We start from the raw sequence: 15,924 nt of genomic DNA, 5'->3' as shown, positions 1-15,924 counted from the left end.
CAAAATTCACATTATATGTGTAGTTTATCTTACACAATCATATTATGCAATATGATGCATGCATATAATACATGTTTGACTGTGTCCATGCTCCTCCAATCACGCATAGGATCGCGTACAATTGCAAACCAATATTGAAGCACTCCAAGTGTGTGCTCCACATCCTTTCTTGTTGCTTCTTGATGTTTAGCAAACAATTTTTTTTTATGACCCTATGGCCTTGGAAGTTGGGATGATCTTCACAAGTGTTGTCTAATCTAGATAAATATCATTCGTTAGAAAGTACCTCGCGTTATATGTGGATTCCATTCACTCCAAAATTGTATTGTAGGAACTTTCTTCTCCGTAACACCCTTAAACATAGAAGATTTGTTGAATACATTGATGTTGTTATTTGAACCTACAACCCCCCCCCCCCCCAAATGGTAGAATTTGGAATTTTGACACAAAGTTGGATGGTACATCATATTCTCTTTCATTCCATTGTTCACTACTAGTATCTATTGAAGACCCTTGATCCATGTAAGGATTTATTAGTGGTGATTGATACATAGAGGAATGATATAGATGAAATGAGAGTGTATAATCTAGAAAATTTATCATACTTGGATTTGGATTATTCTGTGGGATTAGTAAATTTGAGAAATTTTACAAATTTGAATTTGAGACCTTGAGTATTTGGTATGAAACTAAACCACATATTCATATTAAAGGAATTTTGGTTTGGATTCACCAAATGAAAAAATAAATAAAGTTGTGAATTTTTTAAGAATGAAATGAGATAAATTTTAGAGGTTTTGATTGGGTAAAAAAAATTACATTACCCTATATTTATATTGCAAAAAAATATATCCGATACTTCTAATAACACAATTTTTAACGGCTACAAATATGTCCGTTTGCACTCTATTTTAACGGCTAGGAATGTATCTTTTATTTTAAAAATACATTACAATAAGTACTAAAGTCCAACGTTACATAAAAATAACACTATAATAATCATTTTTGGTTTTTTTAATTAAATTTATTATGGATAGCAATGTTGCTTTAGGAAGCAATTGTTGTGTCTCCCTAGCAAATAGCAATTGTCCGTACGCACGTAGAATGGGAGTTGCTTCCTCTAACTCTAACGGGGTTGCTTCCCCAGCAGTCGATAACGATGCTCTTTGACAACGGGCAGGGCCGCCAGTCCAACAATGAATGACACCTAAAGAAAATTTTAAAACAAAATTTACTTTAAATAAGAGTTATATACCAAACTTATTTGACAGCATATATGACATTTGTCAAAAATGGAAGTCTTTTTATTTTATAAAACTAATAAAAAAATTATTAATGAACTTTAATTATTTTATCCTTTGACTCTGACATATTCCTATAACCACTTGTTTCGTTGCTCAATAAGAACATCCATATTGCATTGCAGCAACTCACAGTATGACAGTTATGGGTATGGGAGTTGTTTTTCACAACCACGACTACGACAGGTAGTTGGGTACTCAACAAAGTAGCATAGAATTAATGATTGTGGAGATAGAGTATTTACACCAAAACATGGAATGGGTGCTTTGGTTGATCCCTGAGCCGTGTCATAGACTGGGGACGTCTTTTTCAGATCAACATGCACGCCATCCTCGACTGGAGGAATAGATATCCAATGGCACTCGTCCTTCACTCTGATTGGAGCTACCAAAAATTTATTGTGTCGTACTATAGCTAGGAATTTGCATTTCTCTTATTGTCATACTAGACCATTTTCTTTTAATTGATGTAATTTTTTTAATTCTTATAATTTATATTTTATTTTTTTTAATTTTTATGATTTAAGTTATATTTTTAATCAGTATATTTTATATTTTAATTTTTTTTAATCCTTACCATCAAAATATAACTAATATTATCAATTAAAATTAATTATAAAAATAATAACAAATAATTTATAACTAATTTATCGCAAGATAATTTATAAAAAAAATTAATAATTTATAATTAATTATTTTTATATATTTTTTGTGATAAAAGATAATTAAAATATAAATTATAAAGACTAAAAAATCACTTTCAAACTATAAGAACTAAAAACAAATTAAAATATAAATTATAGGAACTAAAAAAATATAAATCAAGAAATCAAATGAGTAATTTAATCTTATAATATAAAAAGTCTATTTGAACCGTTTCAACACATTAGAACATAATATTCTAATAACTTGGGGAAAATTTAAAGTGCATTAGAATTGGCGCTATCACAGTTTAGATAGCCCTAGCTAGTACATGAAATTTAGGGAATGTTTGAATTCCCATTCAAACCTTGGTTGCGGGAATTTCAATGCATTTCAACGGAGAAGTAACAAAAGAGATGCTTTAGCAAAAGTGTACATTAGCGACTAACCAATCGGCAACCCAAACAGCACTTATTTATGCTATAGAGCGCCTCATTTTGGGGCAATCATAGCAAATAGCATCAGCATAGAGTGATATCCACATTTTACCTCAACAAAAGCTCGTAACAGATCTAACATGAAATAATAAAGCATAGTATTTGATATTATTTCTATTCCTTTTACCATCTTCCATGCATGTATAATAACTAACTGCCAATAATTTGAGTTGAAAACAGAATGATGGAAAATTTAGAGGGGGGAGGGAATTACTCAACATTCCTATTCTATTTACATGTTGTAACAGCTAAAACGAGCTCCGCAAATTCCTTTACACCTTTAGAACGAGGCGATCCGATTCAACTGCCAGTAATCAAAGAAATGATATTAATTAGTTTACCAACAAATGAAAATGAACAAAATAATAAGAGGCTCTTGGTAAGCTCACAACAATGGTCTAGTAGTGTCAAGAATCATAGTGAGGTTTCACAACAATGGTAAACTCACCTGAACCATGTCACCACCTTTGATGTGTGACCCGGGAGAGGCCATTATTTGAGAAGCAGGGAGGAAAGTACATATAACCAAAAAATAATCAAGTCTCAAGAGTAAACCCTGATTCATCATCATATTAACATACAGGGCCGGGTTGGTTAGTTCCAGAAACTCACGATAAATCAAAGGATCCCTGGCCTTCACTGATTGCATAGAGTAGCTTCTTGTACATAATTTCCTGTTTTAAAATGGAAATCAAATATCAACAGTTCAACACCAAAAGACACTTTGACATGCATGATCATATTACCAACAATGCTTTGCAGTGTTCTACCTTGGTAGAATAAGGAGGAAGCTTAAGGTAATTTGCACACGTCATCACACTTGGCAAGTCATCATCCGCTAATTCTGAAGGACCGTTCCCATTAGATGAAGCATTAGCTGCACTTGATGAAAGCTGCACCCAGACATGTAAATGTAATCACTTACAAACTTTGCATTTTGTAAGCCCCCTTTTAAGAGGTAAAAAGGAAAAGTAGAGGAAAGCCACTTTAACATTCAAGTACAAAATTGCGTGAAGGCCGCATGAATAAATAGCACAGGTTGCAAGTGATCAAAAATATTTTTTCAATACCTTCCTCACAATCGTTAATTTTGGATTTAGAACTGCCAGTCCACCAGGAGGCAACCTAGGTGCACCAGTAACAAATTGACAGAAGGCACGCTGTTGCTCTGGTGTGAATTCTCCCATAATTCCGAGTAACTGAAAATAGCATCATAGAGGTTCAGCATCAAATATAGCAAGCCTAAATTTCCAAAAACACAAATGTCCTTCTATGGGGAAAAGAACCATACATTAACTATGGCAGGGCTCTTGGCAGTATAACCATGGTCAAATTTTATATGATCGGCTAGTGTCTCAGTCTGCAGAAAAGAGAAAAATAAATTTATAACTACATTATTCATGGTAACATTTAAAATATTGTTGTAAGCAGCAGTAATACTTTTGCACAAAAAAGAATACCTTCCACAATTCTCTCCGGCCACAAAGCAAGTAATCCAGTTCTTGGGGAGAAAAAATTTGTAAAGATGAGATGTCAAAAACCTGAATTGAAAAGAACAAGTGGGCAAGTGACAAATGTTTAGTTTTTGGACTCAAGCAAATGAACAAATCATCAAACTAGTTTTTCCAAGTTCCAACTATTGCCCAGCCCAGCCCATCTCTTCCTCAGCCAGTAGCTTATTTCACTTGTAAAATTTTGACATTAAATAACTGAATATTTGACATCAATATAAAAAAAAAATGTGTATTTTCTATCTTCCATTCTTGATGTGCAGGGGCCAGGGGAAGGGGGACACAAGGTTGGTAGCAAACATAAGTAAAAGTCAAAAACAAACATTTTGTAATTTCTTAATTAATACATCCGATATTCAGGCTATATATGCAGTTCACTGCTCAAGATATAACCAAAAGTAATAATTTTTATTAGAAAAAACAATGCCCCTTAAGAATCTAAAAGCTGAAGAATCCATGCTCAATATTATTATTATCAAATTAAACCCCAGTCAAGTTTACTTTTCAATAAAATTGTTTGAGAGAAGGAACACCAAAAAGAATGGACAATGTGCAAGTAAAAGACAGACAATGATATTACAGAACTTTCTGATCACAATTAAAAAATACATGATGTTTTAAATAAGAATTGACAATGTGCAAGTAAAAGACAGACAACAATGATATTACAGAACTTTCTGATCACAGTTAAAAAATACATGACATTTTAGATAAGAGCTTACACAGCATCACCAAACAAGGTGCACAGTCAAAGACAAAAGTTACATGAATTAATTGAGACAGCATATAACCTGATTGAACCCTGCTCTAAATGCTTCCATTTGACGCATGATTCCAGTCTTAACAGTTGCCTCAACCACCATGGATATGTACTCCTCTAGATTATTGATGTCAACCTGGAAGTTTGACAGTAAGTTCAAAGCAATTTTCATAACAGACAGAATCAGAACCAAAACAAAAACCAGGTAATAGAAACAGACTGAATACATACAATTTCATCTCCAGGTTTCAAGATGTACTCTGGATAACCAGGAAGTGTGAAGTCCAAGCAGAGATCTTCTATTGGGGCCCCACGAAAATGCAAATTAGCAAAGGTATCGGTGTAGCTACCACCAGTAGATTGTATATAATGTTTTCGGCAAACAAGGGCATTTAACTCTTGCAAAGTTTTCCCAAGCTCAGCATCAATGAAAAGAATGTCATGCAAATCAAGCTCCTGCAATATATCAAGGGTTAAATATATACATACTAAAAATCAACCTTAAGATGCACATCAAATCAGATAAGACATCAACATTTCATAACTTACTTGACCAAGAACAAGCTTATAAAATGCCACTGACATTGGTAAATCCAATAGGCGTCCATCTTGAAGAGCCTTAGCCATTACACGGCCTAATAGTCGGAAATATTCAATCACTTTAAAAAATTGGGTACCCTCTGATGCATCAGCATTTGCAGACCAAGGTCGAGGAAACAGCCCAAGAGGAGCTTGAACAAGTTCTCCATCTCCAACAAAAGAGCCTTCACTACGTTTCATTTTCTTTTCATCTCCATCAATTTTCATTTGATATTTCTCTGAAGAACCTGATCTCCACATTTCAAGTATAATTTTTTGTAAGTCATGACTGAGAAGTGTGTAGAACTCCAGAGTGGGACCCAGACCGGTGCCAACTTCACCAAAATATTCTACTTCAAGTACAGCCTTTTGACTAGAATACAACTCCATCACTTTAGCAGCAGAATCCAAAATGCGATTTCGAGAGACACGAACCTTTTGACGCTGCAATCTCCCAACCCTGACCTCTCTTTCATTTGTTGATCCATGACCATCAGCACCCTGCTGCTGCTGAAGGCGATACAATGCACGAGATAACCCAAAGGCAGTTGAATAAAAATACTGTCGCCGGGTCTCAAAAGGAAACAAAAAAGGGCACGCTTTAGATAACTGGTAACACCACGAGGGAAGACTCCCACTGCATAAGGCAAGGGCATCTTGTATTTGCCTAGCTAATTTTGGAGTAAGTTTGCTGCTTATAAATTCCTCTGTAGGAACCCTAGCACCGCTGGTAACACTTAGCTCATCTAAATCCAAAATTTTTCCCTCAGCAAAGCTATCAGTAACCACTTGGGCCCTCAAACGAGATGCAAGTTGGTTCAAACCCTCAAGCACCCGCAATAATGCCAATATATTGTATGTAGGATTAGATTTCTCCAGTTCACAGGGCAATTCTCCCTGCAAGATACTATCTAGTACAGATGTCTGATGCAGCTTGGCTTCGGAACTAGAATTCGATACAGACCCAGATTTGCAAGATTTTGAAGCATTAGAGGTTGAACCTCCAGGGGGAGTCCTATCTGTCTGGTTCTCAGCCCTATGATAAGTTATAGTATAAATATCACCCCACAACCTGCTTCCGTCACTGGATACATAGTCACTACTGCCAGCAAATCTTTCATCATCATCTAGCACAAGCTGCCTTTGAATTGCCTGATAAATAGTCAAATGCCTATTAAGCTGCTTCCCACCAGCAGTAAATATCAACTTTGGAGGATCATTAGAACTACCAAACAATGGACGCCCTAGTCGATCTCTTCCACCCCTGATACCTCTGCTATTGGCAGATCCAAGTCCAGCCATAGCAGCAGCAGCAAATGACATTGCACCTCTTGAGCTTGAGTTATAGCCACTCCTAAAATCAGTAGAGTCTGATCCCCTGACTGTACCAGCTTTGCTACTAGAACCTGAGGCAGCATTAGCCTGGCCATCACTTGTTGCAGGAGCAACATTACTCTCCTCCGCTAAGTCGCCTAATTTCACATCGTGTACTTTGTCAGGTGAACAAACAGGAAGAGAATCATCCCTCAGTACCTGCATCAATAAAAATAAAACAAGCACCAATATTTTAAGAATAGATACAACTGAATTTAACTATAACATTCAATCTTGGTTAACAATAATGATGGTAGCTAAAATTAAAATTTTGGAAATAAAACACCTAGATTGAGCTATTGGTCAGAGGCTTGGATAGTTCGCATAAGATCATAAACTAAAACTTCATTGCATCATTATACCCAGAAGAAAAAATAGAAAGCAAAGAAATGATACAAAGACAGCAGCATATCATTTTGAAAAAAATGTAAACAAGATTGAAGGACACCAGCGTTGGTAGCCAAAAATAGATTTTAATATATTAAAAGCCGTGTTAAACGTAGAAAAAGCTGGGGGGTTGTCAGAAAAGCAAAAAAAAAAATTACAGTAACACAGTAATTACTTAAATGTGATACTCATCACCAAGTAAGAAAAGTAGACAAAACAGTAGATAACATACATCTTCGTGGTCATCATCTTCATCATCAGAAATATCGTCATCTTCAATCACCAATGCCTCATCAATCTCAACAGGGGATATATCCAAATCTTCATCCTACAATGTAGACAATGAAAAATGTCAATAGAAGGGTAAAAAAAGAAAAGAAAAAACAAGAGACTAATATTTAGATACTTCAGGATACTTGGATTAGGTTCATGATTTAGTCCAAAGCATAGCAGTAAAAAGATGAGTTTAGCAGCCAAGTTGAGCCATATCAACTGCATATAGAATGTGTGTTGTATTTTATACTCTAAAGATCCTTCCACCAGTTTAACAACCACAAGAACCTAGCTAAACAACATGCATGTAAACACTGCCATAATCAAAAGCAATGAAAAACAAAACAAGTATAACCTAAATAGAAAAAATATGCAACCCACCCACAAATAATCTAAAACAATCCTGACACATACACTTAATGCTAGAAGGATGAGGCTTGGCAATGTTCCTCACTTTTGTAGTAACTCAACACTTTTGCAGGGAAATCTTATAATAGCTTAATTTTAATGTATGTAAAGAAATCAATGGTGCAAAAAAGCAACTGTTCAACATAATAATCAAAAGAACACTTAGGTAGTGTTTCTCACATAAGAGATATATCTAAATAGATAATTGTAACCAAAAGCCATTTATAAAACTAAATGGCAGAGGTAAAACATTTCAAGGATCTACAGACAACAAAATCCAGTGTGTCCAAAGTTGCAGAGAAATTCCAGATGACTTTTCAAGCTTGCGATGCAAAATCTAATAATGCATCTTTACACCTTATATTGGCATTATTAAGTATTCTCCTCATATTTCACTGTATAAACCAACATGAAAACAGCAACATTCATAGTCAGATCATACATAGCCAGAAGGAAGTGGAGAGCAAAAGAAGAAAACCATCCAACAAAAACTAAATAACTGAAAGTTATAAATTAACAGAAGAAAAAAGTTGTAGCATTGTAAACTCATCGCTAGGATTTCAAAGTATATGATAGAACACCAAATGATAAAGTAAAGAAATAAAATATAGGGGGAGTGCATTTTACGCATCCCAATAAAAAACTTTCCCTTTTTACTTCCTCAAACAGCGCCCTAGCATTTGCCTAAAATATATAGAACACTTAAATCACACACAATACAGCAATACACTTGCTGTCCCAGAGACAAAAGTTTCCTATCACATACAAATACAGCAATACATTTGCTGTACTAAAGACTAGAGTCTCCTATCACATACAAAAACAGCACTTACTGTCCCAGAGACAGAAGTCTCCTACAGAGTATTCTCTGTCCACGAACTTAAAAATAACATTAAACTGCCTAATTAAAACCACATACTAACAGACATATACTCCAAATACATAACTACTATCCTGAAGTTTCTAATACAGTACTGTTTTCTAAGACAGATATTTGAGTTTCTAACATTGATTTCTAAAGCAGTTATTCTCTACAGATAACTGTCATAACAGTCCCTAACTCAGTTTACATCGGTATACCTCAGAAGTAGAGTCAGCGTTTACAGGCTTCATTTGAGCATCTTTATCAAGAGCTGCTCTTCTGCGAGTAGCATTTCTGGTCTGAGGTCCTCTTGCCTCCTCTTGTGCAGGCTTTAATACAACTTTTCCCTTACCCTTGGAAGAACTTGTACTTTTATCTTGAGTTATTTCCTTTCTAGATGTATCACCTATATTAACAGATGATCTGGATCTAGTAGAATGGCGACGGGTAGTAGGAGAGGATACACCAGCTCCTGCAGGAGTTGTCCCAGATTCAGAATTCCCAGTGGCTACAGTGGACTTCTGACCAGATTCACTACGTTGGATACGAGGCCAAACAAATTCCTCAATCGCTGCTAAACTTGCTAATGGATCAACCAGTACAACGTTGGATGAATAATCCCTAAGTGACTTTTCACCCTGGGCTCGACAAAGCCGCAACTTGAAGGGCTGAGATAAAGCACTTAGTCCAGAGGAGAGGCGTGCACTCCCACTAGATGACCTAGATGAATGACTCAGCACAACAGGGAAACGCTCCAAGGAGGACAAGGCATTTTGAAGCTTCTGGACCAAGACAGTCATAGGAGCCACAGTCCCAACTTCAATAGTAGAAGGTAGTGCAACTGCTATAAATAACTTAAACCTTGTAAGTGCTTGTTGGCGAAGCTTGGGAAGGTGGGCTTCTAATGGTCGATCTTTAGAGAAATACCCACAAGAAAAATAATTCAACAGAGCTGCAACAACACCACTACCAATGAATTCAAAAGTAGATACACCATCTCCTTTGCCAAGTTCCTTTAGCATGTTAGCTATGATCCCAATTAAATACTCTTCCGGACCAAATCCAGAAGTTTTAGATTCCCCCTTTCCATTAGTCCTTTGTTCATCATCACCAGCATTTAACTTCATGCAAAGATTTTTCAGATGCAAAAGATCATCAGTAATACCCACTTCAGCAGCCCCAGGATCTGAAGGAAAGTACTTATCTTTAAAAGCTTTGGCAGCTGTACTAACAGATAACCGAATACTGGAATTTAATGTTGGCATATCCACAGAACTTGGAGGTGAACCAACATTTACTGAAACTGGAGTTTTCAAATCGTCCAAAGGATTTCCATCGGGATTGGAATTCCCACTCCGTCGCCGATAACGCCTAGAGCGAGATGATGCTCCAGATATAGAATCATTATCCTTCTCAGCAGGAGATGCCTGTGTAGAGATATTGGTTGAATTTGAGGCTAAAATAAGTTGGTCCACTGCATGCACAACACCTTCTCTAATGAACATCTTGGAGAATGTCCCGGGAAGCTTTTCCATAAGAATTTCAGCAATTTTCAAGGCAGGAAGCAAAACATGTGGATCTTTCCATGCTAGGACGCCAGCTAAGAAACTATATGATCAAAGCAACAATGCATAAATTTTCTAAACCCATAAAATCAGTAGGATATCAAGCAATATCAACCCAATTAAACTTCTACATACCTTGATATATTTGTCACACTCAACAAAGACTGGATCATCTCTGCCGTGCTGAAATACATCAATTTCCCAATGACAGAAAGGCATTTGTGCCGAACAGGACCATTGACACTAGAACCATATATCTGTATCAAAAGCAAGCCAATACCATCAATTAACCAAAGAAGATAAATAAGGAAGCAAAGGAGCAATATCAGAACTTCTTTTTTTAATTTAACAAATTTATCAAGCAAAATTTAAGCAAATGATCAATGCACAAATGTCAACCTGTATTAAAACTGGGAGGAGATCCATCGCAAATTGCTTAAGTAGTTCAGGCTGATCATTTAATAGTTTCTCACGAGCCGATATCTCAGGAACATTTCCATTAGTGTCTTCTTGTTTCCCAGAGCTACCAGAAGGAGACTTCTTTACAATGGGCCCTTTCAAAAACATGTTGGAGATGATAGGGAGAGAAATTGTTCCATGTGGCAATGGGGGCAGAAGCTCATTCGCCAGGTTTACAATCTCAAATATCTATATATTTGAAACAGAGAATTAGAATAATTTCATTCCTTCACAAATGTAAGAGAACTGGAAATATCAAGGATCTAAATAATGGTGTATTTAAGGTCAAAGGCTGCTTAATGAACATTACGAGATAAAACTACACATGAATGACTAAAAGAAAAGTTCTGGTGTTATACTATACCTGTTCTGGTGGCCTACTTAATGCAGGAGAAACAGAGGCATTAGAAGAAACTCCAGAACCAGATAGAATATCTTTAAGAATACCACTAATTCCAAGAAGTAATAAGGTTTTAGCTCCAAGAGGGGATCCACTCGCACAAGTTGAAAGAAGTCGGATTAAACCCTGCATATGCCCAAGTCAAGGACCAAAACTACATGCAAAATGCATCCGACTTAAAGTAAAAATTGCACTCACGGTATATGTCGGTGTGCTGAGAGAAGCCTGACCACCTCCAGAACTGCTGTTAGAAATGAGGGAGGTAGCTTGTGTTACAAGTCCATGGTTGCACAACTCATCTAATTTGTCTGGAGATGATGCAAAAGCTTCAGCTATTCGAGTCAAACAAACAGAGGCGTGCTCCAGAACCTACAAAAATTGATAATGCATAAGGTGAAGCTATAGAAAAATATTTTATACTATGGGATACAGGGATCAAAATCTCCCTCCTCTCAAGCTAAAAAAAACTTCCTTAACGGGAAAAGTTATAGATGCAAAAGGAAAAATACAGTTTCCATTATGTGACAAGACTTAAAACAAAACATGACCTTACCTTGGAATCATGGTACTGAAGAAGGTTTGTCAGAAGAGGAACAGCTTCCATCACAAAATCAGCTGCATCTGAAGGAAGCTTCTTGCACATATTTGCAGCAGTAGACAATGCAACCCGCTGAAACAAAGAATAATGTCAACATACACACACTTGCTCACTAAAGGCATCTGTGGCCAAATGATTTATGACTATCCAAAAGGACCATATAATATAATCATCCTCTAAATTTAGGTACTTCACTGACAATTTACCTGAACTCCTGTTGAAAAGAAGTCCAAATAAGAAAGCACGGCCATAAGAGCACCTGCTCGTAGGCAGGCAGTGGGATGCTCCAGAGAGATCTTCTTCAAAGCTTGAAGGGACTGTTCATGCCATCAAACACAGTAATCAAACTATAAGAATTTCATTTTCAAAATGCATGATTCTTCTACAACTGAACCCAGAAACATTGCAATATACATAGTTTTAAAAAACAATTAGGCAGCACCAGAGTTCAAGACAAATATTTATATTTCATAAGTTTCTTCTAACACCATTCCCATTAAAGAACAACCTGCTCAGCCAAGTCCATGTATTCTATTGTGAGCAACCTGGCACAAAAGATTGAGACTGCACCATAATGCACAACCGCAGCACAAGATGAAGGGAGCACATCGCAGAGATGGGTCAATGCTCTGGCAGCAAGAAGCATGATGTCAGGGTTGCTCTCGTGATTCAACAACCCCACGAGCACAGGAACAAACGAATCAACAGAGAATGTACTAAGCGATTCTTCAGTCCCAATCGAAAGCATCTCACAGAGCTGTGTCAATGCTTCGACCTGCCGCCCTTCTTCGCCGTCCGCCCGCAATCCAAAGAGGATCTTTTTCAGCCTCCCACTCTGGTGAGAGGAAGATGCAGAGCCCATAGCCGACGATGGAAGCAGATCATCCAAACCAGCACCGAGTTTCCGAAGAAGCCCCTGAAGTGCACTACTCGCAGAGGTCAAGTTTTGATGCAAAATCCCCACACCGCCTTCACTGTCATTGTCATTGTCATCGTCCTCGTCTCCACCACTGCCATCCATGTTCAATGCCGCATCCCTGTCCCTAATCCTGACATCATGCTCTTTCTCCTTCCCCTTGTCGGAGGAGTTTTCTTTGTTGTTGCGGCGATCACGGCGGGAGCCAGAGGATTCGTTGGCAGAGTCCATGGGAGGAAGAGGAGGAGGGGGATTTTTAGGGGGCAAGGGTTCCTTAGTATTGGATGCACGGGACCGAGTGTTCACGGCGGCGGAAGCGGAAGAAGAAGAAGAGAGACGTGCGCGCTTGCTTGAACGAGTGGTGGGACCAGAGGAAGGGGATGAAGGGGCAGCTGAGGAAGCCTCCGCCCGCTTCCGGCTCCGAGTTTCCATACAAAATCCAGCCAACCCGCAATCTATCAACTCGCTCGCCACCGAGCGCCAATCACAACGCTACCATGGATCGATCGAGTCTTTGTGGTGTTGAGTTGAATGAATCGGTTCCGCAATTCGAAACCCTAGAAATTGCAGAAGAGAAGATTTCACGTTTTTCGAACGAGGCGTTGAGTGAGCATTGTGAGGAGTGTAATCAGCAATAGCGATGATGAGGATTCAGAGGTAAAAAGTACCGAAAGGAGATTATTGCCAGAAAACCCTAAATCAGCCAGGGAAAGGGGTAAGGAAGAAGAAGAAAGGAAGGAAGGAATAAAGGGACAGAACAAAACGAGGCTTTTGTGCGTAACTTTCTTTGCCTTTTTTTATTATTATTATTGAAAATTAATTAAAATTTTGTTGGATGGATTGATCATTTTCGTTCATCAAACCCAACTTGGCGACACTCTTGCAGTGTGGCGTGTAGGTACACTTCGACCCCTCGGCCTCGGCGTTTCAATAGACACCAGCATAACTAATATTGGAGGCACATTAAAATTAAATTATAATTGACTCGAATATAAGATATTAAATTATTTATAATACAAATTTTAGATAAAATATAAGACAAAAATTACATATATAAGTGGATTGAGTTAAATTTAATCTAATCTCAACATATATATCTCAACATATATATAAAATCTATCCAACTACATTACACGTGTTACTTTGTTATGCAATATAAGTAATTTTATGTTTTGTACTGTATTGCATTTGCTTTCTTTCTTTATATTATGTAACTGCATGTACAAAATACATTGGAAACACTTCTAGTTTACAATATAACTCAATTAAACATAATTGAATTAGATTTAGTTGCATTTTTTTTTAGCAATCCAATTCAATTGATTGGGTTGGATTAGATAATTAGATTGAGTCATTAAAAAATATTTTTGATAATTTTTAAAAAAATAGAAAAATGTATTGCCAATGATAAATCAAATCATTATTTCTTATATATTTTCTATAATTACTTAAAATAAATACTGTGAATCAGTTTTGTTTCCATACTTAATTTTTATCTTTATATATATATATATATATATATATATATATATATATATATATATATATATATATATATATATAAAAGAAGAAGTGTGAGGGTAGTTATGGAAATATATTTTTTGTGAGTAAATAAAAGAAGAAGAAATATTTTAATTGGGTTTAATTAGAAAAGGAAAAGAAAATAACATTTGAATTATATTTTAATTATCATTTATGTATAATAAATAAAATAAAATGGATTATTTTCTATTTACCTTTGTAGCATTCAACCTTATTTATATTGTCATCACATGTACTCTTATTTTACTCATATCTACACACAAGCATCACTGTCCCATTACTCTTCTATTATTAAGCACACAAGTATAATAAAATAAAATAAAAATAAAATAATATTACATTATTACTTAACGACCAAAATAAATGAAAGGATGAAAATATTGGATGAAAAAAAGTTAGGGGACATTAGTTAGTCTACGAAAAAAGTGTTCACAATAATTACAATATTATACTTTTTTCAATTTAAATGTGTATTTCACTAATTATCATCTAATTTATGAGAATGTCTTTTAACAATTTTAAATATTTATTCCTTAACTTTTTAAGGTCTTCACTTTTAGTCCTAAAACAAAATTTTGACTTGTCTTGGTCCCTAAACTTTTATTTTGTTAATGTTTTTAGTTATTATTGTCAAATAACATGGTTAAATGATGACGTGACGGTAATTTTATAGCGGATTCATTTTATAATGGTTAAAAACTATTAGAAATTGTTTTTAGTGAAATGAAAAACACACTTTCGAACGGTTATTAACCACTAGAAAATGAATCCACCTTCCTCCTTCTCAATTCTCTTAGGTCCATTACTTTCTTTTTATTTTATCTCTATTTTATAATTGTAATTTCTTTATAAAAAAACATAATTGTAATTTTGTTATTAAAATTTTGGTTTTTTGGGATTAGAAGTCTTAAGAATTCGAAGTTGAATGTGTTTGTCTCTGCTTTATGTAACTTTGTGTGAAGTTGATGCACTAATATTGCCAAAGTTAGATTGTGCGATGACTGTTAGTTTGATACTTTTTTTTAATTGAAGTTGTGATAGGTGGTGTGCATGAAGATGAGTTTTTTTTTTTTTTTTGCAAAAGACACTTAATATGATTCACAAAAATAATCATGAGTATATGACAATGCTTTTCTATGCATCATGATGCCATTTCTCGCATGTGTTTATACCAATTTCCTCTGTCCTTCATGTGCTACACCCTTCCATTCCTCATTTTGCCATCAAAGAATTACCAGTTGGGCTAAGATTTGTGTAATTTGTTTTCTGTTTTTATTTATTTATTTTGTTCTTTTGATTTGATTTTACCTAAGCTAATTTTGATCTTGGATCTAAATTTGATTTTGAACTCGACTTGCAATGATTGATGGAGAAAGGGGGAAAATCATGAAAGGGAAAAGTATTTTCTGACTTCTTTTAGCCGCCAAAAATCGTGTTTCTTCATTTTAGCAAAACAATTTATATAGGTTTTTAACCGTCAGAAAATAAATCAGCTATAAGATTACCATCACGCTATCATTTAATGATGTGTTTTTTACGGTAATGACTAAAAGATTAATGGAGTAAAAGTTTAGGAATTAAGACCGAGTGGAAATCTAAAAAAGTTCAGGGACCAAAAAACATAGTATATAGATTTAAGGTTGAAGCTATAGGGTTGAGAATGTGAATAGATCTGAAGCTATTGCATAGAATGGAAGTGCGATTCAGGTATAACAACATAGAGTACTTCTACAAGGCATCGAAAAATGACAATTTAGTGTCTGTTAAACTCTTTGCTGACAAATGCGGGTATTCAAAGTTTTGTATCTCATTTATCTTTGTCAAACCCGTTTTTTCCCACCAAGCAAAAA

General features: G+C 35.7%; 1 protein-coding gene across 1 annotated transcript; it reads right to left on the bottom strand.

The window, feature by feature from the left end:
* Positions 1 to 2,363: 2,363 nt before the first annotated feature.
* LOC114374936 (E3 ubiquitin-protein ligase UPL3-like) lies at positions 2,364 to 13,306 on the bottom strand. The gene is made up of 18 exons (XM_028332662.1): positions 12,125 to 13,306; positions 11,823 to 11,933; positions 11,572 to 11,688; positions 11,217 to 11,387; positions 10,983 to 11,144; positions 10,559 to 10,807; positions 10,295 to 10,416; positions 8,813 to 10,202; positions 7,284 to 7,379; positions 5,261 to 6,823; positions 4,943 to 5,167; positions 4,743 to 4,847; positions 3,901 to 3,981; positions 3,732 to 3,800; positions 3,511 to 3,639; positions 3,211 to 3,333; positions 2,889 to 3,114; positions 2,364 to 2,744 (listed from the first exon to the last, which is right to left on the bottom strand). The coding sequence occupies exons 1-17, from the start codon at positions 12,962 to 12,964 to the stop codon at positions 3,049 to 3,051; spliced, it is 5,619 nt and encodes a 1,872-aa protein (XP_028188463.1). The 5' UTR covers positions 12,965 to 13,306; the 3' UTR covers positions 2,364 to 2,744; positions 2,889 to 3,048.
* Between the last annotated feature and the right edge of the window lie 2,618 nt (positions 13,307 to 15,924).

This window comes from Glycine soja, chromosome 11 (genome assembly GCF_004193775.1).
Source record: "Glycine soja cultivar W05 chromosome 11, ASM419377v2, whole genome shotgun sequence".
Lineage (NCBI taxonomy): Eukaryota > Viridiplantae > Streptophyta > Magnoliopsida > Fabales > Fabaceae > Glycine > Glycine soja.
Note: the sequence above shows the minus strand (reverse complement) of the source record. Positions and strands in the feature narration are given on the sequence as shown.

Bases quoted from the DNA above. Each gene is read 5' to 3' on its own strand.
- LOC114374936 (XM_028332662.1), bottom strand. From the start codon at position 12,964: ATGGAAACTCGGAGCCGGAAGCGGGCGGAGGCTTCCTCAGCTGCCCCT. The intron at 11,689-11,822 runs GTAAATTGTCAG...TCTTTGTTTCAG, and splicing joins TCTTTTCAACAGGAGTTCAG to CGGGTTGCATTGTCTACTGC. The intron at 4,848-4,942 runs GTATGTATTCAG...TCAAACTTCCAG, and splicing joins TGAAACCTGGAGATGAAATT to GTTGACATCAATAATCTAGA.